We start from the raw sequence: 27,256 nt of genomic DNA, 5'->3' as shown, positions 1-27,256 counted from the left end.
TATGAGAGAGATTGTATCTGCCTATTCCAACGCACAGGATCCGGCAAAGGGCGCTTGAAGACGAGCGCTCAAGGGAAACAAGAGATATGGTGGAAAAGTCCCGTCGACATTTTCGCTGGTCCTGCCAGGTGTGTAGGGCGTCTAGAAGAAGCGACGTTAGTAAGGAAAAGAAACAAAGAAGAGAAATGCAAAAAAGCAAGAAAGCAGAGAGGGAGAGAGAGAGGGTAGCAAAGGAAGGAGAGCGAGGCTGTACCTGCTTATAAAAGAGGAAGGAGCGCGGCCACGAGGTTCCTTCCGCGGCGGTTCACGAGACCTGCGACGTCTGGCTGGCTGACTCGGACAGAGTGTGATGTCTCAGCAAGGATGCAAATGAGACGTCGAATATGAATGCGATTATTGCTATGAATTCAGATGATGTTGAATCTGATGTTCGTCTCCTGTGGCTGACTGGCTGTGCCTTGATTTTTCGCTGTGTCGCCCTTGCAGTCGATATTTTCGCGATCGACTCGACCGACCGAAGAAAACAGGCGAGAGATGAGAACGAGAAATTACAATTAGATCGAAGACCAGATGGAGAATATAAAATAGCAAGAAAGGATGATCGAGAGAAATATCAGCAGCAAAAGCAGTGTACAGTGGTGCTGGTGGTGGTTGTTGCTTTTTCTCAGTAGGCAGAACAAACACGCTATCAAAGGTTGAGCAAAAACAAACGTCGGGCGAGTCAGGGGGAGGGGTTCTTTGGTTAGTCGCAACGCGGGCTGCAATGTGCGAATAGCCTGTGCAGGATGCGAGAGAAATGTAAGTATAATGTAATGTATATGCTGCAAAATGACAGTGATATGCAGTAGCATGGAAGTCTGGAAGAGAAGGAGTGAAGAGAAAAAGAAATCCAATTATCAAGATGCAGGATGGCGTCTGTCAAGAGTTACATTACAACTGATTACACTGATTACAGTGGTTGTTACTTGGTGCTAGTGACTACATAGTACGTACTCTAGTGGTGATGGGTAGCCTGCCGCTACTCACAAGGTATCCATACTTATCTGATATACTACTGTCAAGCACGTATTGACACTATCGTTGACTCCGTCCTCGGGATGCGAGCAAAATAATCGAGATGATGGCGTGCACACACCCCTCCGCCGCAGTAGTGCGACTCCACCGTGCTGATAGCGCAACACCGGCCATCTCGCTAACAAGCTAACCGTATGACAATACGCTGCTCAGCCTACCTCTGGCGCTAATCGCTGCACCAGTAATGGGAGGGGTGCCATCTGACTGCCTTCTTATTCGCCGGCTGTTGCGATGATTATTTTCTTTTTTTGCGCGTTTTGAGCAGATGCACCCTGGAAAACCCCGTGCCAGTGGTGCAAGGCCTGCAGCTCGCGAATCCTCCCAGTGCTGATCGGATGACAGAGTTTATTCTACTATGTTAGGTGCGTTTTGATGCTGGATGGTCGATACTCTGATACCCTGATATTCTACTTGTTCCCGTCTTTTGGAGATTGTATCTACATAGTACACAGTAGTGTTCCGTGGTCGGCTGCATCGGCCTTTGGTCGGCCGGCTTCTCTCTCTCTGCCGTACAATTTTACATTCCTCTGTCAGCGGACTTTGTACGTACTGACTGTTAACCTCCTATTAATAATCCAAGGGCGCAATAAGTTCAGCTTCTACTCTCGGGCCTTTGCGTGTTCATTTGATATACCGACTTTCTTAGTATCATCTTAGCATTCGGTATCAGCTAGTCAGTGGCCCTCCAATCACGGCAGTCCACTCGCCGATGTCCTCCTCGCACGATACTTTTTCTGTTCAGCCACGGTGGAACGTGACACATATGATTTCTTTATAGTTTGATATTGTCATATTTAGTTCTGTTTGAGTTATATAAACGGCTATTACCGGGTGCTCTTCGAAAGATACTTGAAAGAAATCAAAGAACACTTCATATTAGACACACAGGAATCATTTTAGAGAGGATCAGCTGTAACGGTTAAAGATCGGATCCATGGGTCAATTGATAAGATGCCGCCAATCACGCCGACGCCTGCCGACACTCTCACCGTCTCCATCCATCATACAAATGATCTCAACCTCGAAAAGCTTCAAAAATTTTTAGCAAGACGTCGTATCAGCTAGCCCCGCATAAAGCATTTCATTCCTGACCATCTCACGATCTATCCGACTCGCCGACTGGTCAATTGTGCCGCCTCCTAGCACCAACGGCTCGCCCGGTTCGCGCTGATTGGTCTGCTGTCTAGTATCTGAATGAACGCAGGCCCTGGCTCCGACCATCATTGGCCGCTCTCATACAGGTCACCTGCAGTCTCAGGTCTGTATCTGCAGCCGAAGAGGAAATGAAGATACTTGAATAGAAAGTGAAAAAATGCAGACTCGGAGATCGTGCAAGCATTGCATCAATGCATTTCTTCTCTGGCTGATACGTGCGTGCATAATGGGCCACAAGAGCCGAATTGTACCTGCCATCGATCGCCATCTCCAGATTGGTCGGTCCATACACTCCGTCCTGCTTTATCCATGCCTGGGAGTACACTCAGTACAGTATGCACATAGACAGAACTATCGTAGAGAAGTGTAGGAGAGTATGTATGCACCATGCACCTCCTTGGCAGGATCTACAAATCATATCCCTCGCTGCCTCATGCCGAGGACTTTTGCTTTAGTTAGCTGTTAGCGACTCAACTAAAGGGTTACCGTTTCATCGTCCTGCGTGTCTCATTGGTCTTTTCAAGTGTCTCACCCCTCCATCTCGGAACGGAAATATGTGCAAAATCTGGTAGGATATTTTAGTGAACCAAGGATCAAGCATTCTTTTTATGTTTTGTGTACATACTTTGGAGCTTTTAGACTTTGATGAACTGGCGGTGAGCGAGATTCCAGCAGGCGATAACATGTTGATTCCGAATTGTGGTTGAAGTGATTCGTCAGGATGGATTGCATCATGAGAGGTTTTTTTTTTGTATTCATGTCTCTTGTATATTCAGATACGTAAAGACATGAGACAATACTTAGGTAAGAGAGAGGACATTTTCCAGGTCTCGTGACCATATCAGATTGTCGTGTCAGGCGTGCACGTTCCAGGACAGCGACGTACTATGTAGTAGCAGTACCACCGCGGGAACTTATCGCGACTCACCAACCAATGAACGTATCGCGTGCCATCGTGGAGACAAAGCAGATCTTTTGTGCATGCATGCCCATGAGCTGATGCTATTACGAGTACGGAGCACATACGGAGTCGTCTTGATGACTTGCTGCAATCATTCCAACCTTCGCTACCTTTCCCAGTCTAGCACAGTGAATCAGTGGAGCAGCTAACCAACTTCTTTCTGGGAAGAGTTACGCTCAAGATGGCAAGCCTCAAGCCCTACTTTGTACAGTGCTAGTACGTATGATCAGATCAACAGTTCATCAATCTCCAGTTTTGATTTTCTTGCGTCTGTTTTGTGGGCTCAAATGTGAGAATAACCTCATTTATGACAACCAAGGTTTGTTAGTGCAATGGCGTAGAGGTTAGGGTCTCCGCAGTTGACCGGGATATTCCTTGATCTTATGTCGGAGCTAGTATCGAAGGATACGTACTCATATTCCTTGAACTTGAGTGGTTGATCCGTGTTATACCCTACCACATGTATCTAGTATCTGCTCTCCGTAGGTGAACTAACCCACACTAACGGATTATTCAAGCAGCCTGTAGGCGTAGGTATTATGATACATACTAGTGGTACATACTTGCATGATCGACGGTGTACCTCTACAACCCATACCTAGGTAACCCAGATAGGACGAACTCTGACGTCGAATCGCCACTTTATCTGTCCTTTACTTTATCAGAGTTTGATCGCAGCATGAACGAGTAAAAAGTCCTTTTTGTCGAAATAAAGTTGAGAGTTTCTTCGTACGGACAAGTAGAAAGGGATGTTCAACACACATGACCTGCGGTTCGTGTACATGCTTCAGCTTTTCGCCATTGCTGACTGTTTCGATCAGGTAACTACTTCGGTCACTAGAACCAAGTAAGTAGGATGTGTACCGATCGCCCTGCCATTCTCGTATGGTATCGACACCGATCTTCTTATCGGCGTAAACTTTGTTTGATAAGGAATGGAGGGGTAATTATCGGGATATCCCAGTTGAGTTTGACGCCTTGGATGTTTTTTGTGACTTCACATATTTGGGCCCGATAGAGTAATTCCAAGAGGAGTAACTCAATCTTATGCGCTATACCTATATTGAAGTCTTGTTAGGATGTTTGATATCCTCCCTGGAGATTGTCATAACCGCCGCTCTTATGAAGCCTCTGACGTAGCAACCAATCAATCATGACTAGCAGAATAAATGAAACGTCAACTTTAATCCATGACAGCACATCACCTTTGACATGAAGCATGTATATAATTCGACTTCATATTATTGTCAGGAGTAAGTTCGAATGACGCAGCGACGTTTCTGTTTGTAAGTACCTTCAGGGCTGTATCATGAGTATGACTCGACAGAGGAAAATGCTCAATGGCAGACAATTTAGTACTCTTCCAGATCATGCCTCGCATTTTGCTGGAGTCTACATGTATCTGCTAAACTGTATGAATGGCCTTCTGTGCACTCTTTCTGAGATAAGTTCTTATAAGTTTCAAAGGCGGGCCGCAAAGCATTACATATTCATTTTTACGATAATCTCACAATGTCGGTAGCTCTCCCAAGGCATCACAATGCGGGTTGACCATGCCGGGAACTTTCAAGCTTGCAACTTTTTGTAAGCCTCATTCAGCATGTAAATTAATCATGTGTTTGGAGTTGATGGGGGTTAGGGCTTAATGTACACTAGCCACACTTCAATGCCCTAGCTCAGGTGACTCCACAGAGAGTGGCTGGGCCCACATGCCGTGGCGCACCATGTGACGACGTCATGCCATTTTCACCATCAAGTCTGACATGGTCTGATCTCTCAGAACATGTACACGATACAAATCCATCGAGCATGGTCTACAATCAACACAATATGCTCACTAGCCTACGATGACAATGAGTTCCGGCGACAGACCCTCGTCTTCAACAACCTCACTGCAACGAAAAGAGTCCCTCAAACCAGGGTATGATCCATCTCTCCTCCCCGACTACGAGACTCCATTCATCACGGATGATGACCTTCGTGCATTTGAAAAAGCGCTGAGCGCTCCTGAGGTCGAACCTCTAGTCGCCATCAACGACTGGCGCCCAATCCGCCAGCGCGTCCGACGACCGTTCCGTTCCCGCGCCGTATCAAATACCACCAACAAACCACCTCGAAGAACCAAAGACGAGACGCGCGAAGGGTTTCTATACACGCTGCTCAAGTACCCATTTCTAGCGACTGTGTTTGCATGGATTGCGATCTTGAGCGTTGTATATGTCCTTACTCGGCTGTACATATATCTCTACGAACACTTTGTAACCTGGACCGGTCGACGGGAGAAGTTACGAAGGTCGCTACATTCTACGCGGAATTACGAAGATTGGCAGCGCGCAGCACATAACCTGGATACCTATCTTGGCAATGAGAAGTGGAAAGAAAACGATGAATACGCTTACTACGATCATTTGACGGTGAGGAAAGTGGTGAAACAGCTCAGGCAGCTGCGGAAACAAGTCGAGAAGGAGACACAGAGTGGAAGTGTACAGGACGAAGAAGCGGTTGAAGATCTTCGCTCGCTTTTAGAAGCTTGTGTCAAGAATAATTTTGTTGGGGTTGAGAATCCGAGACTTTACAGTGAAGCTTATTCGGGTACGAAACATCTGGTGCAGGAATATATTGATGAGGTGCATCTATGTTTGGAATGGCTACTCAACACACGGGACTTGACCAAGGAAGTAAAATACCGTCATTTTCGACATTTGGACACAAACTTTGGACGGACTGCGCTGTGTTTGTCCGGAGGGGCCACCTTTGCTTACTACCACTTTGGAGTGGTCAAGGCTCTTTTGGACAATGGCGTCCTGCCAGAAATCATTACAGGAACATCTGGGGGAGCATTGGTTGCAGCGCTAGTGGCTACCAGAACGGACGAAGAATTGAAACAGCTACTCATCCCGGCTCTGGCGTATCGCATCAGGGCATGTCACGAGAAATTTCCCGCATGGGTCAAACGTTGGTGGAAGACTGGTGCTCGCTTCGATACCCTCGACTGGGCGAGACAGTGCAGTTGGTTCACTAGAGGCTCCATGACTTTCCGAGAAGCTTTTGAGCGCACGGGAAGAATTCTCAATGTTTCATGCGTACCCTCAGACCCTCATTCGCCCACCATTTTGGCCAATTATCTCACATCTCCAGACTGCGTAATCTGGAGCGCAGTGATAGCTTCGGCCGCCGTACCCGGTATTTTGAATCCCGTGGTTCTAATGAAAAAGAACAAAGACGGCAGTTTATCTCCCTACTCTTTTGGTCACAAATGGAAAGACGGCAGCCTCCGCACTGACATCCCGGTCAAAGCACTTAATCTCCACTTCAACGTCAACTTCACAATCGTCTCTCAAGTCAACCCACACATCAACCTATTCTTCTTCAGTTCCCGGGGCTCTGTCGGCCGTCCCGTCACCCATCGCAAAGGCCGAGGCTGGCGAGGCGGGTTTTTAGGCTCGGCAGTAGAGCAATATATCAAACTTGATCTGAACAAATGGCTTCGCGTGCTTCGACATTTGGAGCTTCTGCCGCGTCCATTGGGTCAGGACTGGAGTCAAATATGGCTACAACATTTCAGCGGCACAATTACCATCTGGCCGAAATCGGTACCCTCTGATTTCTGGAATATCCTATCTGATCCTTCGGCAGACCGATTGGCTCGTATGCTACATGTCGGACAACAAAGCGCATTCCCAAAGATTCAGTTTATACAGAACCGTATGAAAATAGAGAATCTGATAATGCTAGGGTTGTTGAAGAATTCACCCAATGGCATGAATCATGATAAGTCACCTCTCCTCTCCCGCCGACACGACGATTACGACCGAGACGTTGGCGGAGAGAAAAGGGAAGGCGATCAACTCGACGAAGCGACCAGAATAGTCTCCTTACCGGGTGAGCCAGAAGAAGAAGATTTATCTTCCGATCGTCTAAGCGTCCCAAATACGCACTCGTTTCCGTCATTTTCAAATTCTCATCCTGCCCATGTACCTAATCATCATCGACGGAGCAGCGTTATTGATGAAATGCGCCGTCAGTCAGCTGTGTTCTTTGATGATTCGGATGTTTATTATGGCGAGGAGAGTGATGAGAGCACCGGCCTTGGTGGTGCGAAGGGTATCTGGGATAAGGCGAGGAAGACGAAATCGGCAGACTAATGAGATGATTTGATTTGAAATTTTATTATAGGCTTTGATACGCATTTTTGGTAATGGTTCGATGATGGCTTCTTCGAAGTTTGAATATACTACTAGACTCTTCTTCATTATCAAGCAAAGGTTGTATGTACTACATGTAAATTGCCTCGTCAATAGCGAAGTGGTTCCAGCTTAGGGGCAGTCTGGGCAGCATCCTCAATTCTCTTCATGATATCTGGGGTCAGTTTGGGCACCACTTCAATAGCCCGGATATTCTCAAATATCTGTTCAGGCTTCGATGCACCCGTAATCAAAGAAGAAACGTTCGGATTCTTCAGAGCCCATGCCAGAGCCAACTGAGCTAGAGTGACGTCGAGCTCCTCAGCAATAGGCATGAGATTAGAAACAACCGCGAGGGCCTTTCTCCACGCCTCGTCACCAAAGTTTGCTGTGAAGTCGTTGACGAAGCCGATCTTGCCATCACCAGCAAGTCGSGAGCCGGGTGGTGGAGCACTGACGTTGTTGTATTTACCCGTTAAGATCCCCTGCTTCAAGGGCGAGAAGACAGTCAATCCAAGGCTATGTTCAGCATACAGCCAACGGTACTCATGCTCAACTCTTTCGCGATGTAGCAGATTATACTGAGGCTGCTCAACGACCGGACCGATCAAATTCAACTTGTCTGCTACACGCCATGCCTCGGCGATTTCGCTGCCAGTCCATTCTGATGTGCCCCAATACATGGCTTTGCCCTGATTAATAACGTGATTGAATGCGCGCACACTCTCCTCAATGGGAGTTTGTCGGTCGGGCCGGTGAGCGTATACGACATCGACATACGGGAGTTGTAGACGCTGAAGGGAAAGATCTAAGCCCTCAATGATGTGCTTGCGGGACAAGCCCTGGTTATTGAGTGCTTCTTTACGGCTGCCGTTTGCTGCGCCCCAGTAAATCTGTTGCTTGTATCAGCATTGAACTCCTCATGACTTATTCTCGAAAGACGAGTCTTCGGTGTGCTTGATACCTTTGTAGAAATCACCAGATCCTGCTGCTTCCATCCAAACTTCTTAATAGCCTTGCCCATGATCGTCTCCGATTTCCCACCTTCGTATCCTTCAGCGGTATCAAAGAAGTTGATTCCGGCATCGTAGGCTGTCTTCAAACATTCATACGTTCGTTCTACCCATTCTTGAATTAGTATTTTCATCGAAAGCCTGTTCATCTAAGGGGATTAAAGATACCATCTTCGACGTGGCCGCCGTATGTGAGCCAGCTGCCGAGTCCGATGACTGAGACTTTGAGTCCTGTTTTGCCGAGGAAGCGGTATTCCATTGCAGGTAGCTGTAGGGCCATTTTTCGTCGTCAAGAGGAAGGGTTGCGTTAGGAGTGTGTGTGTATGTTTACTGGTGTCTTGTTGGGTTGAGCGAGGCGCTGATGGGAACCGACTTATGTAAACGTACGATTCTAGCAGGGACATCACCTTGTCGGAGAATCTCCGACAGCACAGACTGTGCAGGTGCCTGTTCCTTGTTTCTGGGAGTCGTATTTCAAATCCGTAGTGACATTGTGATCAAGAACATTGAGTCACGCCAGACAAGAAGCTAGGAGAAGAATGCAACTCTACGATCTTCGTCGTGTCAACCTGCATTGTCGAGACTCGGCGTCTCTCCGATGCTATACCTACACTGTGGCCCATTCATTTGCTGCTCATAGTACGAACACTATTACCCGAATCTTCTTCATGCGTACAATCATGGATGTGACATGGTCGAAGATAAGGAATATTGTATAGTATCTAATATCGCACCAATTTTTATCATTGCGCAGGCATCGTTTGCCTTTTGAATGAGCCATATTCACATCTAGGCTTGGTCTATTACCTGTCTCTCGTTTCAATCCACGAATTGTATTTGATTCATAAATTAGTCCATCACGTAGATTCAATGTTGGCCATGATAGACAACACAACGCAACCTATAAAGCCCTCGTGCTCGGTTATATTAGAACAGCCAAATTCTTTAAACCCTGGGGTAAATTTTTAACGGTATAAGAGGCGAACCGGTTGAATCACGCCGTGTTATATCGATATATTAGCCGCATTTCCCCTCGTTTCGCTGTTCTCGGAGTAAGTCCGGTTAGTATGATAATCGACTCAAGATTCCATGGCTTACAAAGCGAGCCATGAATGAACTTAAGTAAGATACTATGTATGGTAGTTTAATTGATATAGCTTTCCCCACATTGTTGGGGAAGCCTTGATTCACATAAAGAACCTTGAAAGGATGTCAAAATATATATTACCGGTCTGCTGTGTACAATAGTGACTGTGGTCACATAATATAACCATCATTTCCTCCCAGTTTGAACGCCTCGAACATCTAAAACCATGTATCCCAAAGTCTATCAATTTTGCTTGGCCCTCCTCGCTGCTTTTGGATCTTTTCTATATGGGCTACGATCCTGGCATCATCGCCTCGGTGGTCAGCTCCGATTCCTTTGCCTCTCAATCCCTAATACAGAACGAGTTCACTGGATCTGGCACCATAAACGCCTTGTTCATCGCAGGCAAGCTTCGTAACCTTACCCAGTCGTGTCTTCGTGACTCTAAATCCCTTCTACGTGCCCTCCTTGGTTTTTCTTTGCAGCAGGCTTCCGCGACCCTCTTGGTCGACGCGGATCTCTTGTTCTGGGATGCTTGCTTTTCATTGTCAGCGGCACTTTGCAAACTGTAGCCAAAGTCGTCGGCATGCTCTATGTCGGTCATTTGATAGCGGGCTTTAGGAAAATGGATCCTCGTCGAGGTTGTGCCGATGTTCCAGGCTGAGTGTGCTCATGCCAGCATTCGAAGAATTCTGATCTCCTTGTAACAAACGATGAGTGCCCTCGCTGCGTCATGGATAGGATATGGCTGCCTCACTCATTTGTAGAATACCGTCAGTGCCTTTGCAGTACACCTTTAACAAGGAAGAGATCTCTGAACAACGGATCTTCTTTCTCCTCTTTGACCGAGTCGGACGACGACCACTGCAAATCGGTGGAAACATGGCCTGCGCACTAGCCTTCTTTATTGGCACCGCTCTACTCAGTGTGTATCCCCCAACATCAACTAAAGATGCTACACACTGGGCTTTCATAGTAGCAAGCACATGGCTTTACAACTCTACTTCTGCGCACCCGGGACAATGTCATGGATTATACCTGCTGAGATCTTCAATACAGCGACTCGAACGAAAAGTGTCTCAATTGCCAATATGGTCTCCTTCGCATTCAACACGCTGATCGGGCAAGTCACACCTCAGGCCTTGAATGCAATTGGATGGCGACACTAAGTCGTTTTCATTGTATGCGATATCAGTAATTCAGTGTTCTTTTAATTCTTCCTTTCAGAGACTAAAGTTCCCACACTGAAAGCTATGGACCATCTATTTGCCAACTCTTCTTGGTACATCCTCGGCAGTCAGTGGACGCCGAGCCCGGAATATGATGTCAAGAAGGTAGGAGAGAAGCATGAAGCCATTGCCGAATCTCTTGCTATCAGCTACGGAGGACAGCCTATCATTATATTGAATCCAGCAAATGCCAATATCAAATCAAGAACTCCTGCCAGATCCGGTACATGGGTATAATATAATAAAAATGAATGAAACGGAATATCGAAAATGAGGGAAAAGGTTAATCTGGAGAGTCATGGATAGAGGAGTGCCATTAGCATCAGGAATATGCTGTGTGCTGGCTTGTTGTTGGCTGTATGTACTCTGAGAACTGCTATTTCTAATTGACTCCGTTGTGAACAACGCAGTATATGATTTCCTTGGGACACGAGTGTCCGGTGGTATATTTCGAGGCAATGGCTGTTTCATGGAATTTGCTGCTGTTGGTGCTGTTTATTCTGTCGAAGTACAGGAGTTGAAAATGCGTGATAAGGAGGTGGGAGATCACCCTCAAGTTCGGCGACTTCATTTTCAGAGGCTTCTTCTGCGTCCTCTTCCCCTTCCGCTTCACCTTCACCGTCGTCCACATCTTCGTCGTCTTGGTAGGAAGTGTTGTTTTCGGCAATTTTCAGCTGCAGATCGAGCTGAGCTAATGATTGAGCTAATTTGTCAGCTGGTAAGGATGTGGAGGGATTGAAGGCTTGTGATTGGCGATAGTCTAGGGATACGGGCGCTATATTGGTGACGGTGTCGTTCATGTTGTCATTATAGCTTCCGAATTGATCGTTGCGAGGTGATAATGTGGCTCTTGGTGGAGGAAATGTCGCTGACACTGTTTCCTCCTCGCGTTCACCTCGGTGCATATGAGGTGGCGTTGCAGATCTACTACTTGGGAGGCCTTGCTCCAAAGTCCCAGGCAATTCATTCGGGAGTTGCTCGTACGTGGCTGAAAACCAAGGAGATGCAGCTGCCGCTGTAACAGCAATATTCGAAAACGGAGATGGCACTGGAGCAAGGCGACGATGAGGTGTAGCGCGAGGGACATGTATGCGCGAATCCTGACTCGAAGATACCAATCTCTCATCCATTGACGATGCTGGTGCGGGTTGTTGCTGACGAGTTCTCTCGAGTATTTCAATCACCTGCCTCCTCCGATCCGGAGGAATAGTTGCATCTGGGGAAAATCCTAATAGCCCCGACGTCACACCAACAGTGTCCGGTGAGAAATTAGTAAAGTCCAAGAAAGAGAGCGCCGAAGGCTCAGTTGCTATTATTGCTTCTAATACTTCTGGATGTCCATAGTATGCCGCATAGCGAGCCGGAGTCCAGCCTATTTCATCTTTGCTCAACACAGAGGCCCCATGTCTCATGAGCACTGCCACAACTGATAAATAGCCACCTTTAGCAGCCAAGCAGAGTGGCGAGTCTTCGTGCGACCGCATACCAAAGCGTAATTGTAATGGAGAGCCAAAGTCCAACAGCGTTTGTACAGCAGCGACATGGCCGTTTCTGGCGGCAACGCATAATGCCCGATCTCCTTCTGCGTCTCGAACTTCTAGAGATGCGCCCTTTTCGCATAGCAATTTTATTAAACTTACCGATCCGTCCTTTGATGACAAGTGAATCGGTCGCTGCTGTGTCATGCTAGTCTCGCTCTCAATTCCCAGTCCAGAAGTTAGGAGCAACCGTGCAATTTCAGCACTATCAGCCCTGCATGCGTAGTGCAGTGCATTGAAACCAGCCGCACATCTGGTCTCCAACGGACATCTTTTTCGCACCAGAAACTCGACAACGGCAAACTGTGAGTTAATGGTCGCGAGATGCAAGGGTGTTCTCCCTTGGCCATTGATTAGTGCTAATGAACTGCGTGACTGACGGATAAGATAATCCACAACCTCGACATGCCCATTAAAAGCTGCCCAGTGAAGAGCGGTCATCCCATCCTCATCTACACCTTTGAAATTTGATTTCCGTTTCAGAAGCAGTTGAACAGCTGATAATTGCCCGGCCGCTGCGGCGCATATAAGCGGCGTTCGTCGTTCACTCCCCGCCACGTCAACGTTCGCTTTGTTGTTTAGCAGAAGCTCCATGACTTTCACATAGCCACCTTCGCTTGCATAATGCAAAGCCGTCATCATGGAAGCGTCTCTTGCATCGATGTCAGCGCCATAACTTACCAGCAAGCTGGCGATTTCGAAATCTCCTTCCCGAGCTGCGACATGCAGTACAGTCATTTGATTATCAGCTCGAGAATTGACCTTGGCACCTTTTTCGAGCAGCATTTGCGTTGTCAGCAAATGCCCATTGTTAGCTGAAATCCAAAGAGCTGTTCTCCCGAGCCGAGTTTCAGCCTCGATATCTATTGCCTCCATGACAAGTAGTTCCACCACATTAACATGGCCACGAGATGCGGCAAGATGAAGTGCCGTTGAGCCCGATGAATCAGAGCGATTTAATTGTGCATTGTTCTGAATCAACAAATCGGCGATGTCGTCCTTTCCACAATGGGCGGCGACCATGAGAGCATTCCGCCGGGTATGCAGATGCAATTCTTCAATATTATGGCCACTCCCTATCAGTCTTTCAACATCGTAGCGTGCACCGGACTGTGCTGCTTTGACTATATCTGGAGCATTGCGACCAGCTTGTGTATTTAAATCAATGCTTGTGGTAAATTCACTTTCGCGGCCTCGTCGACCTCTTGTCGATCCCACAATGGGGCCGATGGCTGGATTTCGCGATTGGAAGGGGGCCAAATTTGCTCGACTGGAAGTGTTCAGCCGGGTCAGGTTCAACTTGGACAAGAGTTTCTCCCTTTTTGAGCCCGTGGGCGATGGTAACGTAGCGGCGTCATTGGTAGATACCCAACGACGAACGCCAGGGTTTTGCTGCTGATTTCGTTGTGTACCAAAAGAAACACTGTTACTGCGTGCATTAATTGGAATGATCGAATCGTTCGGGCCCAAGGAAGGACCTCTACGTATGGACGTGTTCAGCGAGAGTGAATGACTAGGCGTCACATTGCGACTAACGTATCCTTCGTCACTCGCAGTATTGGATACTGCCACAGACGGTCCTCGACGCAATCCAACATCCTCTTCTAGATAATACTGGGATAGAGCCGATTCAATTCGAGCTCTCCGGAATTGCCCCTGTTGTCGTTGATATGCTAAAGTACTCCTTAATGCACTATCGAATTCAAATTCCGTCTCGCCAACAGACGACAGTTGTCGTCCGTTAATCGAAAGACTGTCAACTTGGGAGCCCGCAGCGCTGCCAATTGTACTCCGGAGCGTGATAGTATCGTCGGCTACTTTTTGAATTATGTGCCGATTTTCCGCCCGGCGAAGAAGTTCAAGTTGTTCGGTGGAGGTCCGACTATTAATGTCAGAAAAGACTATGAATGTAATAATCTCAAATCTCACCATTGGCAAGCTTGCAGTAGCAAATTTAGAGCACGAACTTGACCACGTAGTTGCTCTTGCAAACTACTCATCAGCTGCTCATTCCAGAGTACTTGAAGGCGAGTTCTGAAGGCGAAGACGGACAAATCGACATGTCCATTGACATTGATTGTGAGCTCAGCAACTTTGCCCGATAGCACTTCCATAACCTCACTGCAACCGATAATTGCGACAGTAACAGACTCTTCATACTCTCTGGGGCTAGAATTGACTTCTGCATTATATTTCGCCCAGTCATGCAATTGGATGAGGGCGGCCTTGATCGTAGTCAATTCACCTATCATGGAACGAATGGTGAGGTCCGCATTTTCGTATTTTCCTCGGAGAGTTGACAGCCCAGCGATCGTCTGGCCGATGACTTGAGCGACTTGTAGCGCTGCGCTGATGGCACCCAAGGCGGACAGAGGATCCATCTCGTCGATGATTACCAGTAGAGGGCAGACATCAATTGTTCACAAGCCTTGCCGTTTCATAAATTACTGCGAACGAACAGAGAAATTAATATTTAAACTCCCTGTTTCCAAGACACAGAGCATCGTGTCAATGCACAACGTTTTCTCCAACATGATTGATCGCTCATGGCTGACTATTTTCTTTTGGGGCTGTGCCGCTGTTAGATGCGAGCTCTGAATGGCTGCAATTAGATGGCCCCTGTTCAAGCTGAGGCTGTGCTTGAATTGTGGTTGTGCACTACGACATGACTAGAGCTTTGGGTTTGACACAATTCAATTATCGTAGATCTATTAGAGGAATTTGCTACATAGTATGATGGAATTGAAATGTTGAGGGGTAGAACACCAAGGTGGGTGCTAAATGCCGAGAATAACCTAACCTGTGGCCCTGAAACGAAGAGAAAGCGGCCTGGTAAACCGGAAGTGAACGGAAAGGCAAGATTAATCTACGTTATTGACCTTTGCGAGATTTACACAGATCGATGGTATTACATCAATTGAAAATGCCGGATGAAGCATGAAGCAGGCACAAAATGATATCTTGCAACGGGCACGGCGTAGTGTCACTGTGTACTTTTGGACAACGTACTATAAATAAGGCTTTAGAACAATTGTTTATATGCGCCGCTATGGAACCCTCGCTCATCATTATTGATTTCCCCTTTTTCTCGCTACCTATATGTCAGGGCATTCTCATCTTTCTAACCTTGGACCAGCAATTCCAAACTCGATTGGGCCTAGGCTGGGTTACCGGCTGGKAGGGKTTACACTCCGGCGCCTGGCTCCATCAGCTCCAACAACGCCCTATAAATCTGCGTGCTATGCATGATACGTAATACCAATCTGCACCGCCGGGATTCGCTAGTTTTTATGCATAATTTTGGCTCTTTTCAGATAGAAACAAGTTGGAACAGAGCGGTGGGTTTGTTTCATGGAGAGTGCCAAGCTTGAGCTTCGTAATGGTTGACGCGGCGATCTACCAATGACAAGACATCAATTGACAACATCGCTCGGTATTTGTCCACTGCTTGTCGTATTCATAGCTACGACGCTTCACAGCGACTGCCTAGATGGAGAGACAGACACGGGAAACAGATGCCATCATGACGCGGCAGCTCAAAGGGGATGGAGCAGAGGATAATCAGTGTAAATACCGACTGTCTAAGATATAAAAATCTCATCGATGCCCGTCTACCAACAGTATTTGCTTCTGCATCGATTCTATCATCAAGAAAAATCACCAATTTCCTCCCCTTTTTGTCTAGAAAACAATATTAAAAACCAGCAAGATGGTTGGATTCTCCAAGATTACCGGGTTCGCTATTGCGGCTGCCTGCCTGATCTCTTCTTCTTTCGCTCATCCCGGCGAGACGCATGACGCCGTAGCAATGAAGCGCGAGATCCATGCCCGCAATGTCATGGCCTCTGCTGCTAAACGCTCGTTGGGTGCATGCTCCGACAGTCTCGCGGCTAGAAACCTTCACGCGCGCAATATTGCTCGCCGTTCAAATGTCGCCCGTGAACTACGTCAGAAGCGTAATATCAAGTCGAGTACGTTGGTCCCCATACATGCCATTTTCTATTCCAAAAGCTTCGTTTTGAGCTGACTATAAGCACAGAGGCTAAAAAGTTCCGCCGTGACCTTGCGACTCTCGAGACGTATGAGGCTATCAACCACAATCAGACAGGCACCTACGCATACACCTCGGACACCGCGGAGACCGCTGTGTTTGCAGCTAATACCAGCTGCATCTTGACCCCAGAGGTCACCGATGGACCATACTATGTCTGGGGAGAGATGATTAGGAAGAACGTCAAGGAGGACGAATACTCCGACGGAGTTGACCTCTACCTTGAAGTTCAATACTTGGATATCAGCACCTGTCAGCCTGTGCCTGATATTTACGTCGATATCTGGAATGCCAATGCAACTGGTGTCTACAGGTGAGCAAACCATATATACGAATTGTCGGAGATCGTTACTAATATCGTAAAACAGTGGCATCAGCGAGAGCGGTAACTATGCCGCAGATGGATGGAATTCCACCTATCTTCGTGGCATCCAGGTCACCGACGAAGATGGTGTCGCCTCATTTGAGACTATCTTCCCTGGTCATTACGAGGGACGAGCAACTCACACTCATCTCCTCGCCCATATGAACGTGACTGTCAACAATAATGGCACCCTAGCCCTAGACAGCGGATCAGTCACACACATTGGCCAACTGTTCTGGAACGAGGTGCTCCGCTCAGCCGTAGAGGATACCTATCCATACAACACCAACACACAAGCCATCACCACGAATGCAGACGACATGTGGAGCATTGTGCAAGCTGAGAACGACTACGATCCTTTCCCCGAGTACTTGTACCTTGGCGACGATATCACCGATGGCTTGTTCGCGTGGATTCAGATCGGAGTCAATGTATCCGCTGACTACACTGACAACTCCTACTACAACATCGCTGCATACCTGGAGGCTGACGGTGGTCATGAGAATGAGAGCTCAGGTTCCATCGGTGGTTCTAATTCAACGTCTACCGGTAACGGAACCATGCCATCTTCCTTCCCTTCTGGCTCTGCCGTGCCTACTAGCGCCTAAGATGTGGTCATTAGAGGGAACATCAACTCCTTGCCATAGAAATAGAGCTGGGTGACTGGAATCTCAAAATTTGTGTTTGACTTTTTTTCTCATGTTGCGGGATGTCGTGCTTCCAATTACCCGAAGGTTCAGCGGATTAGACTGAGATTTTCGTCATTACTCGGCTTTTTATAAACACATTATACTGCGATGAATGAGCTTTTTCCATACTAAGTGAGTTAACAAGCCATGTGTATCTTCCGATTTGCTTTTCCCACAGTGATAGGTCTCTTGTTCAGTTTTGGTATCAAGATAAGTCAGAGTTGGACGTTCGACTTAGCCTTATAGTAGTATTTGGTTATCACGGTAAACTGCCATAGAATACTAAATACACTATGAAGCTTATATACCCGGTCTCTCTAGCGTCTTAGGCTATATACTGTATACCATGTACTTCCATATTATCTCTTATAAGTAAATAAGTGTGCAATCCTTTGCAATCCCAGCGCTCTGTGTCGTAATGTCATACTTGTATTCATCATAGTCACAAAGGGACTCCATCACTGGAATTCCTCCGCCATTCTCCTAGAAGCAATCATTCGCACATTTGGCAGAAGGAACGTCATCGCATGGTTCACACCATGCCTCAAACATCGTTGGCTGATACCCCAAATTGATGTTGTAGCATCCACTGCCATAATAAACGAGACAGGCGTTGCATTCGTCGCTATAGGTGATTGCGAAACAGTTTCCAGGTCCGCATGCATCTGTCACGTCAACGAAGTGTCCGCCGGGATATGTAGTTTCATCTGTCCTTCCCAAAAAATCCATGACGTACGTTGCCGAGTGATCTCCGTAGCACTCATTGTCGTAAAAGGAGTACGAATCGTACTGCGTAGCCCAGCTGGGACGTGCGAGGAGAAAAGAGAGGCCCGCAAGAGCCATCCAGCTTTGACTCATCATTTTGACGACGAAGGTATAGAGATATCCTATGCTTTATTTATCAGTCACCAAGGGTTGAAGACTTGAAAGGATGTTCTCGCACCGAAAATAGTATAGGAGCAATGGATTACAAGTCTCTGAAACTGATAACGGTCTTCTCTGTTGGTGGCACAGTCGTTGGTAGTAGTTTTTTCTCCTTCTGCTGTCTACTTATAAGCGCCCCCTGTCCCATTGAAGACTTTCCATCATACCACTTGCTTCCCCCATCTTTCCAATCCAGCGACCTAAATTCTCCATGTCTCAGGGTCATTACTTCATAAGCAATGAAAAAATGCCTCTGAAAAGTCCCCAGAGCTGAATTGCTACGTGGTCGTCATACCAGACAAGGAAAACCCTTGTGACAATGATAGCATGAAATATGCATGGGGTATCCGTAGAACACCTGCCAACCAGCGAGGTCATGACTCGAGTTGATACTGTTGGGGATACACAAGCAGCCCAATCACGGGGGCTACCGAGCCCTAAACCACTATATCAAGCCCTCTATATTTAGCCGCTTTATTAGCTTCATAAAACTCTAAATCGAGTTAGTCCAGCAATTACTACCACCTAGCCGCCGATGAGACATTGCAGCGCCGCACTAAACTATAACCTTCCATCACTGCCCACTTCGCTCGGTGACAACTCATTCAATCTTGATCTTTGAAACTAGATATTTACACTCGCGGGGTCCCGGATCCACGCCTCGACAGACAGATCCTATGGGGAGCAATTTGTTTGGGCAACAGAGAAGACTACACCGATGAACAAGATGCCCAAATTTGAAGGAATTTTTAAGAGCAGAAAAAAGGGCCTCCACGCCAAACAAGGGTCCCTGAAAGGGGCGTTCTTGACCCCGGCCATGAGTCATGAATTTGTTCATGTTCCAGTATAACTGTGGATTACCCGAGGTTTCCATATTCCTTATGGCTAGTCCTTCGCCTCCTCTAGGCTGGCAAACAATTAGGACGATCCACCAAAGACTTATTAAAATTCCGAGACTAGCGTCAGATCATCCACGATCTTCAAATTGCGATTTACGGAGGAATAGTAAATTGCACTTGGCATAAGGTCCCGAGATGCGGTCCAATGTTTGAGATGTGGCACAGCAGTGGCGACACACGATGGGACTCGACGGGACCATCTCGGCCGCCAGGATACGTAAGAAAGCAAATGAAGATATTCCAAATGAAGGTATTGATGTAACACCATGCAACACACGCGGTCGGTCTATACCTTGCTCGACTCCGAACGGAGTCACGGCATGTCACAGATTTCCTATTTGGGAAGGAACTGGAGATCGCTATGCTTGACTCCGAGCAAGACACCACGATGGAGTAACCGAGGTTAACATGATTCCGAATAGCAGGCTGGAGCCTAACAGCTCATTGAAGAAGGGAATCTTGATTAGCTACAACAGTATACTGAAAGCATAGAGTTACTGGAATGCGGTGGTGCCTTTGAAATGTAATTCTGATTTTTGCAATTGATTCTGCTTCTAGGATCTAGCACGGTTTCTACGGTAAGGACCTAGTTATCTGTAGGTAATTGGGTCCTTATCAAGTACGGAACTCAACTAAATAAATCAATGGAATCTAGCTATAGAAAATAGGTAGAAGATGATTTCATGTTCAAATCAACCCTATATCGGATTATGATAAACTAGAATCAAATGCTACTTTCGTTGATCACTAATGAGATCAATTCGTAAATTGAATGCATTCTCATTCCTATATTGACATATTGAAGCGAAGGGAATTTGAAGTCCAGAATCTAGAATTGGACGAGACTCCATATTCGTGATACATGGTCGGGGTTTACCTTCATTGTGAGAAGCTCTATAATTTGAACACCATTTCACTTCGAACCTCTCCTTTAATTTTGGCCAGTCCTGTCTTTCCCGAATCATACTTGACATGCGACAGAAAATAAAAAAACACGGATGACTTATCGCTTTCGTGTTCGCAACTATCTTATAACGGAAATGCCGTCGTAGAAGCGCATCTGATATACGGCGTGGATCTCGTGAGGGTTACGATAGATTAAATTCAGTACGGTTCCATCGATATCGAAGAAGCATGGTAAAAATCAGAGAATTTCATAGTCATCCTGAAGGCAAAGCATTAATCAGGAATAACGATGTCCGCGGATTAGTATACCTACATCAAAATCAACAGAGACAGCCTGGCCGTCAAAGCTCAGTTGATTACTATGCTGCAGGACTAGACAAAATTGATTTTTTGTGAAGACGGAGACATCCTCTATCTCGTCATTGATCCTTTTTGAAAACTCTCACGAATCGGTAGGCCCTCCCGCTCAAGTGGGCATATATGAGCCGCTTCGAAGGCGCGGTAGTCATTGTGATGCGCAACTATTTTTGACAGACCGGCCAACACACATGTTCCATCGAGTTGACGGACTTGATATTGGAATGTGTCGTCGCATCCACAGATATTGTAAGACAGAGTCCGTGGTACACAGACTTCTTCAGTCAGCTTGATAGATACTTTAGGTGTTAGTCAGACATGTATGGCCAAGAGCCAACTAGATGAATCCCTAGCACGGGCCCGGATGCGAGATTCGCTTCGCTTCGCTCAAAGAGGCGACAACGAATGTCGGCAACACGTCGAGACCATATAAGCAGCATATAAAATGTTATTTCCAGCGCATACCACTGGTGAATATGCCATGGTCACTGGATTGGAACGAACTGTTAGTTGTTGATATGACCTGATGATATTGTGATCGAACTCTGATTCCCTCTGAAGCAAATAACAGAGCATCAGTCAGCATCGTGAAAAACAGTTCTTCAGACGCAGATCCGTTCTAGCACAAGCCAATCCACGCAAGAGCTTGCCTGTAGCACCATTTTAAAGTGGAATTTACCACCCTGATTGCGAACCCTTTGAATAAAATCGACCGATATTAATCTCGGTGTCAGTAGCAGAGTATTTAACTGACCTAGTAAAGAACGGGTAGGTTTACAGCCTACACCTGTCCATTTGGACTTTGTGTAATCAAGGCAAGTCTGACACTGGGATAGGAGGGTAAAAACGGAGTGACATGGATTTGACCTGAGTATAATACTGTCCATGTTAAATTCCTCCCTTTTCTCTGTTGAAGCCATGAAGTAAAAGAGAAGGTGATAGGAGAAAGGGATTGGCTATAAGATCACGAGACGCTAGACCTAGAAAGGCAACATAGGAACGACGCGAAACGCGTCGCACCGCCAAAAGGATCCCCACCAAACGCGCCCCTCACGTTATTTCTCTGCCATCTCGTTAAGCTCGACTCGACATTCGCAGCTACCAACTACATACACACTCACGACCTATTTCTTGCTTTATACCTGCAACACAGCTTCTCACGAACGCTACGAGTATATTTCTCAATAAATCTCGATTACTCATAGCTACACATCAAAAGTCAGTTGCGACTCCCTGGTTGATCACCCACAATGCTCAGGACTAATCTGTTTTGTAGTGTTTGAAGCACGCTTAGAACAGGCCGGTCTCCTCAAAAGGGTGCGTATATCTCATACATTCAGGCAAAGCAAAGACTGACAATTGATCAACCATACAGGTCGTCGATGCCATCAAAGATCTCGTGCAAGACTGCAACTTCGACTGCAATGACTCCGGCATCGCCCTCCAAGCGATGGACAACTCACACGTTGCCCTGGTCTCCATGATGTTGAACGCAGACGCCTTCAGCCCCTTCCGATGTGATCGCACAGTCGCTCTCGGCATCAACCTTGTCTCGCTCACCAAGGTTCTGCGCGCTGCTCAAAACGAGGATATTTTGACATTGAAGGCAGAGGACTCCCCAGATGTGGTCAACCTTATGTTTGAGAGTTCAGAGACCGACCGTTTGAGCGAGTATGACATTAAGCTTATGGATATTGACCAAGAGCATTTGGCTATTCCTGAGACGGATTATGCGGCTACTGTCTCAATGCCTTCTGCAGAGTTCCAGCGAATTTGCAGAGATTTGAATGCGCTGTCTGAGTCTGGTACGTCCCTATCTTTTTTGTTATTGCTATCAAGCTAATACCGATTGTTCTCTGCAGTTGTCATCGAGGCTACAAAGGAAGGCATCAAATTCTCCTGCCAAGGTGACATTGGCAACGGTGCCGTGACTATTCGCCAACATACGAACGTCGAGGACCCCAACAAAAACGTCTCTATTCAACTCACTGAGCCTGTCGCTCTCACCTTCTCTCTCAAGTACCTCGTCAACTTCTGCAAGGCCACTGCTTTGTCTGGCCAGGTCAAGCTTTGCCTTTCTCAGGAAGTTCCTCTGCAGGTTGAATATAGTCTGGCAGGAAGCAGCGGCAGTGCTGCCAGTGGTCACTTGCGATTTTTCCTTGCTCCAAAGGTAAGCCTCACCCCTTTGCCCCTTCAGAGCTTGACTAACACATGATTCGTAGATCGGCGACGAGGAATAAACGATTTCATTTCCGCATCGGCGTAATGGTTATTCTACGAAATATCAAAAGACTAGTGAATAGGGATGAAATGGTTCATGTCGGGATTGATAGTTTGTGAGCTAAACCAGGTCACTAGTCATGCACTGTCTGTTGTTGCTATGATTCCAAGCGCGCTGATACTTTGAATTTGGCGCTTTATTTATTTTATTTGATTCATGAACACTAGTATTCCGAAGAATTTAGGGTATTAAGATTACTTAATTAAATACAATCCGTAGGACATCCTTGGCACGAAGAAATAATTAGTAGCATTCTGATGACAAGATTCCTCCCTCTCCTCGCTCAAGAGTATAGATAACCACTCACATCAAAAAGAAAAAGGTGAAGCGTCGCCCCCAACAGAATGATCGGAATCGAATGATATCCAATCCCCCCAATTCAGCTATCCAATGAATCCTTCATGACAAAGGCAACAGTTGAATAGGTATGAAATAGGCAGGACATAAGCTGGATATGCTGCGTATTGCACTAAAGTGTTTTACGGACACAATCTTCGCATCGGCTCTCCCATGAAGTAATTCCTCCAGAGGAGAGAATTCTTCGAAGTTTCTGATGCCGAGATGCGAGCGCTACCTATCGCGCTGGACCCTCACGGGCAGTTCTACTCTTTCTTTCGCCCTTCTCTGTTCGAGAAGACGGAAAAAGAGTTGATATAGGTTGAAGAATACTCCGAATTTCTCATTTGCATAGTGTGCAGCGTGTAAAGAAGCCGGGAGACTTGAATTACTTCTGTTGTTTGTAGCAAAGAAACGCAGCATTGAAGGGGGCGACGCTTAAGAGAAAGAAGAGGAAGAGGAAGTAAAAGGTGAGTCAGTCAATCTTTTTTGTAGTGTGATATTTTTCTGCCACTTAATTGGTGACCGCTCGACCGGTCTTAGAGTTTTCATTGGGTGGCTCAAGCGACGCAAATTGGTTAGTTTTACTGCCTCAGGCATCAGAGGTGGAACTTCCAACAAAAGTGACACGTGAGCGCAGAAAAAAGGGGCATGCTGTGTTGCCGTTTACGCGGCTTCTGCTAGCGAAAAAAAAAATTACACTAACTTTGAGATGACCATGAATGCGCGAGGTAATATCTGATGAGTTGATGTTAAAGTGAGATACGTAGATATGTAGTTGACTCTACTGTGGCTATGGAGGCTGGAGCGAGGCATAGTTTAGCCTTGCCATGAATAAACACATGTCACTAGCCTTCGGGGTGGCCTGGCCTGTCTTTGAGACTAGGAATTGAATGATGGATTACTGTGGCGCATTTCGAACCAAAGCGTGGTTCATGGTCTGTTCTCGGAGCACCCGAAGAGTCCAAAGCAATGCGACTTCAAGCCTGGTCATACATTACGTGCCTGGTACCTCGTGAATGTCCGACTTGGATTCTGATTTTCACGAGATATGTCGCACAGACTAGACGTGAATGGCAATGCAGAGTAAGACACACAGCAGGCCGAAAAGAGCGATTTTCCAGAACTCTGATTAGTCCTGCTGGGCCATGTCACTCCAACTGTCTCAGCCTCCCCCAAAATTGGTCGATTGGGGCAGGCATTCCAACAACACCCAGCCTCAAGCCTTCGTCTCATCATGCATCTGTTTGATGTGTCTATAAAGGACGGTTCTGCTGTCTATCTTGGCTTCTGACCGGTGCATGATTAATATTGCTAAGCTGACAACTTGACACTCTTGACTGTGTGAAGTCCAGGAACCGGAGTACGGAAGGTCAGAGAGTGGGACAAAGGCCCACTGACCCACCGTCCCCTTCCACCGCCTGAGGCAGTGAGGCATCCATATTCCATAATTAATTTGTTTGACTGCTTATTTCTGGCTTCTCAGACTTAGCGCGGTCCAAAACTTTTCTCCATCTTCAACTCTTTGCTGTCGTTCATCGTCCTTCGTTATCACCAACATTGTTCATAGTACTCATATCACAGGCATTCCTGTACTGTGATACACGACAACAACAACAACAACGGAACCTTCGCATCAATCCGTGTCGTCGCTCGTTCCCCCAAGAGTTCGTCTCAGTATCCGTTGGACTGTCTCCCCGCATAGACCACCCCGACCGTTGTGCTCCATACCTCTTGTTTCAGACCGACGGCTACCGGACAATCTGTCAACAAAGCACAAAAACCATCCCATCTTTCATTATCGCACTTGGAATTGATACACTTTTACGGCTACAACCATAATCACCTTGTGTGACTCTGATCTCACTTGACTTAGTGGGATACCGCCAAAACGGCCGCCTCTACCCTAGACGTTCCTCTTAACGGATCTGGCTCCGTGTCGACGGAGCAAGTTTCCAAAATTCCTTCATCGCAGTCCCGAGCCTCGTTGCTCGGAGGAGCGTACGACACTTCCTATCGTGCCTCAGGCGGTCCATTTCCCGAACGTCAAGGCTACAGACAGGTCCATGGACCGGAGCCAGTAAGCAGAATGTATCTTCCGAATACAAAGTGGACATGGCTGTTTGTTGTGACTTCTGTGGTCCAGGCAGCTATCATCCTCGGTCTTGAGTCGTACGTTTCTTCATCTGCGCTACACTGATCTATGTACAGAGTATACCTAGGTACTGACGGGTGCTACAGCTATGTTTTTGCGACCTTCCAAATCAATCATGCGCACTTTGACAACTCCGCCAGTTCTTCCAGAACCCTTCCGACGTTTCTCTCGCTGTACCTTTTCGGTTTTATCTATGAATTAGTTTTGGTCTACGACGCTTTGCGTCTCAAAAACACAATTCAGATCATTGGAATCTGTCTCTGTAACGTCGGCTTGCTCATCTACGGCGCTTTGCAGATCGAACAGGTATCCTTGGATGCGGGCCTCTATCAGCAGACCAGACCAGTCTTAGTCGCAATCCCTGTTATAATTGCGCTCGGCTCGATCATTTTAGCATTTTTGACCTGGAAGCTCTATGACGAATTTGCGTGGACAATTTATAAGCATATCAGTGCCGATTTGCGTATGAAGAGGCGGTATTTGACTTACCAGGTATTTACCTTCGTCCGATGCCCTCTCTCGCAGCTTCCTCCTCTAATGCACAATAGATCTACATTGCCTTGTTGAAGTTTGATTTCTTCTTCTTCTTGGGTTTCACCGTCCAATTCGTCGTTATCGTAACTGGGAAAACCGATGTCGAATTTGGTTTGACTCTGGCTGCTATTCCAGTGACCATCTTGATTTTATTCTTTGCTGCAGTCTTCACGAGACGAGAGAACACACTCGGCATGTGCGCTGTCATTGTGAGTTTCAATCATGCATCACGATTACATTCTGGGCAAATATTTACATTGGTTTCTAGACACTTTATATCGGTGGCCTGGCCTATTTCCTATTCAAGCTCGTACGCATGTACCAACCATCTCGATATTTCGAGTATATTGCCGCTCGACGATCATTGACCTTCTTTGCCGTTATCACCATCCTCTTGATCATTGCAACAATCGTAAACGCCATCGTCTGTACGGCGAATTTCCACAAGGGTCTGAAACCACACATCATGACACGACGCAAAACTGATGATGACGAAAAATCTACCGAGTTGGGCTCCAGAGTTCATGGAGAGACCCTGCCTAATCGTATGATGATTGATTAATTGATTTTGCGATTCGTCATTCGAAGAGCTCAACCGCCGTCTGCAGCATGGTACCCCGAGCTTTTTGGGAACAAATTCCTTGGAACACATACATATACCCTGTACGCTTTGCAAATTTACATAAATGAACACACTCTGGCGACCGGCTCACCAGTTTGCCTGATCTGACGGATTCTGATACTATGATACCACACTACTGTTTATACCCTTTTCTGATGGCTGCGATCGGTCATTCAATGTTCCTGTATTTTCCCTTTTCTTTTCTATTTCTTTAGAAAACAGAAAATATACTATTTTTTCATGACGAATGGTGTTTGATGGTATTGATTTGGATTTGACCAATGGATGATGCTTTCTGAGTACCGCGAGCCATTGTACTTCTATAACACATGTGTAGCAAGTATAAAATTCTTCCTACTCATTTCGGACTCTTGGTTACACCATTTCCTCTATTCATCTTCCACAAAATGCTCAATCAAATCGTCGCACATCACGGGATGTGCAGAACCATAGCGACAAATTTTTACTCAGGAAAATAGGAAAAATCACAATATAACGAGAAATTATCCATTTTCATATTGACGATCGATTCCATGATCGACGCTAACCTTAGCCTGCGGTTGATACTCGGATGTCGCCCAGGAACTCCATTTTTGGCGCGCTCGACCCGCCCTGTTTTCCTATCTTACCTTTGCATGCAACACCAACTAGCTTTCAACCGAAATCGGCATGTCCTGGTCAAATAATGACATACTTTGAGACAATGAGCCAGGGAACGTAATTATGGCACGAAGAAATTCAACTCCTAGCCAGGATGATCAGCCACAGAATGCGCCCTCGTCTTCAAACAAGAGACGCAAAGTCACCCGCGCATGCGATGTGTGCAAAGCAAAGAAAAAGGCATGCACCGGTGATATCCCGTGTACTTGGTGTGCTCGACACAAAATTACATGCACA

General features: G+C 46.6%; 4 protein-coding genes across 4 annotated transcripts; 2 read left to right on the top strand and 2 right to left on the bottom strand.

Annotated features, from left to right (window-relative positions):
- Positions 1-5,037: 5,037 nt before the first annotated feature.
- Positions 5,038-7,335, top strand: BHQ10_005140 (uncharacterized protein; the record flags this gene model as incomplete). The annotated part of the gene is made up of 1 exon (XM_040877584.1): positions 5,038-7,335. One exon carries the CDS (start codon positions 5,038-5,040, stop codon positions 7,333-7,335), a length of 2,298 nt encoding a protein of 765 aa, XP_040733644.1.
- Positions 7,336-7,484: 149 nt separating this feature from the next.
- On the bottom strand, positions 7,485-8,646 carry BHQ10_005139 (uncharacterized protein; the record flags this gene model as incomplete). Its single annotated transcript, XM_040877582.1, has 3 exons — positions 7,485-8,267; positions 8,339-8,493; positions 8,556-8,646. 3 exons carry the CDS (start codon positions 8,644-8,646, stop codon positions 7,485-7,487), a joined length of 1,029 nt encoding a protein of 342 aa, XP_040733643.1.
- A 2,524-nt stretch (positions 8,647-11,170) lies between these two features.
- Positions 11,171-14,622, bottom strand: BHQ10_005138 (uncharacterized protein; the record flags this gene model as incomplete). The annotated part of the gene is made up of 2 exons (XM_040877581.1): positions 11,171-14,123; positions 14,171-14,622. 2 exons carry the CDS (start codon positions 14,620-14,622, stop codon positions 11,171-11,173), a joined length of 3,405 nt encoding a protein of 1,134 aa, XP_040733642.1.
- Positions 14,623-15,950: 1,328 nt separating this feature from the next.
- On the top strand, positions 15,951-26,299 carry BHQ10_005137 (uncharacterized protein; the record flags this gene model as incomplete). Its single annotated transcript, XM_040877580.1, has 11 exons — positions 15,951-16,212; positions 16,281-16,605; positions 16,661-17,205; positions 21,708-21,748; positions 21,807-22,236; positions 22,294-22,601; positions 24,925-25,128; positions 25,195-25,220; positions 25,290-25,695; positions 25,752-25,946; positions 26,006-26,299. The coding sequence occupies 11 exons, from the start codon at positions 15,951-15,953 to the stop codon at positions 26,297-26,299; spliced, it is 3,036 nt and encodes a 1,011-aa protein (XP_040733641.1).
- Between the last annotated feature and the right edge of the window lie 957 nt (positions 26,300-27,256).

The sequence above is a fragment of the Talaromyces amestolkiae genome (assembly GCF_001896365.1).
Source record: "Talaromyces amestolkiae strain CIB chromosome Unknown scaffold9.1, whole genome shotgun sequence".
NCBI classification, from domain to species: Eukaryota; Fungi; Ascomycota; class Eurotiomycetes; order Eurotiales; family Trichocomaceae; genus Talaromyces; species Talaromyces amestolkiae.
Note: the sequence above shows the minus strand (reverse complement) of the source record. Positions and strands in the feature narration are given on the sequence as shown.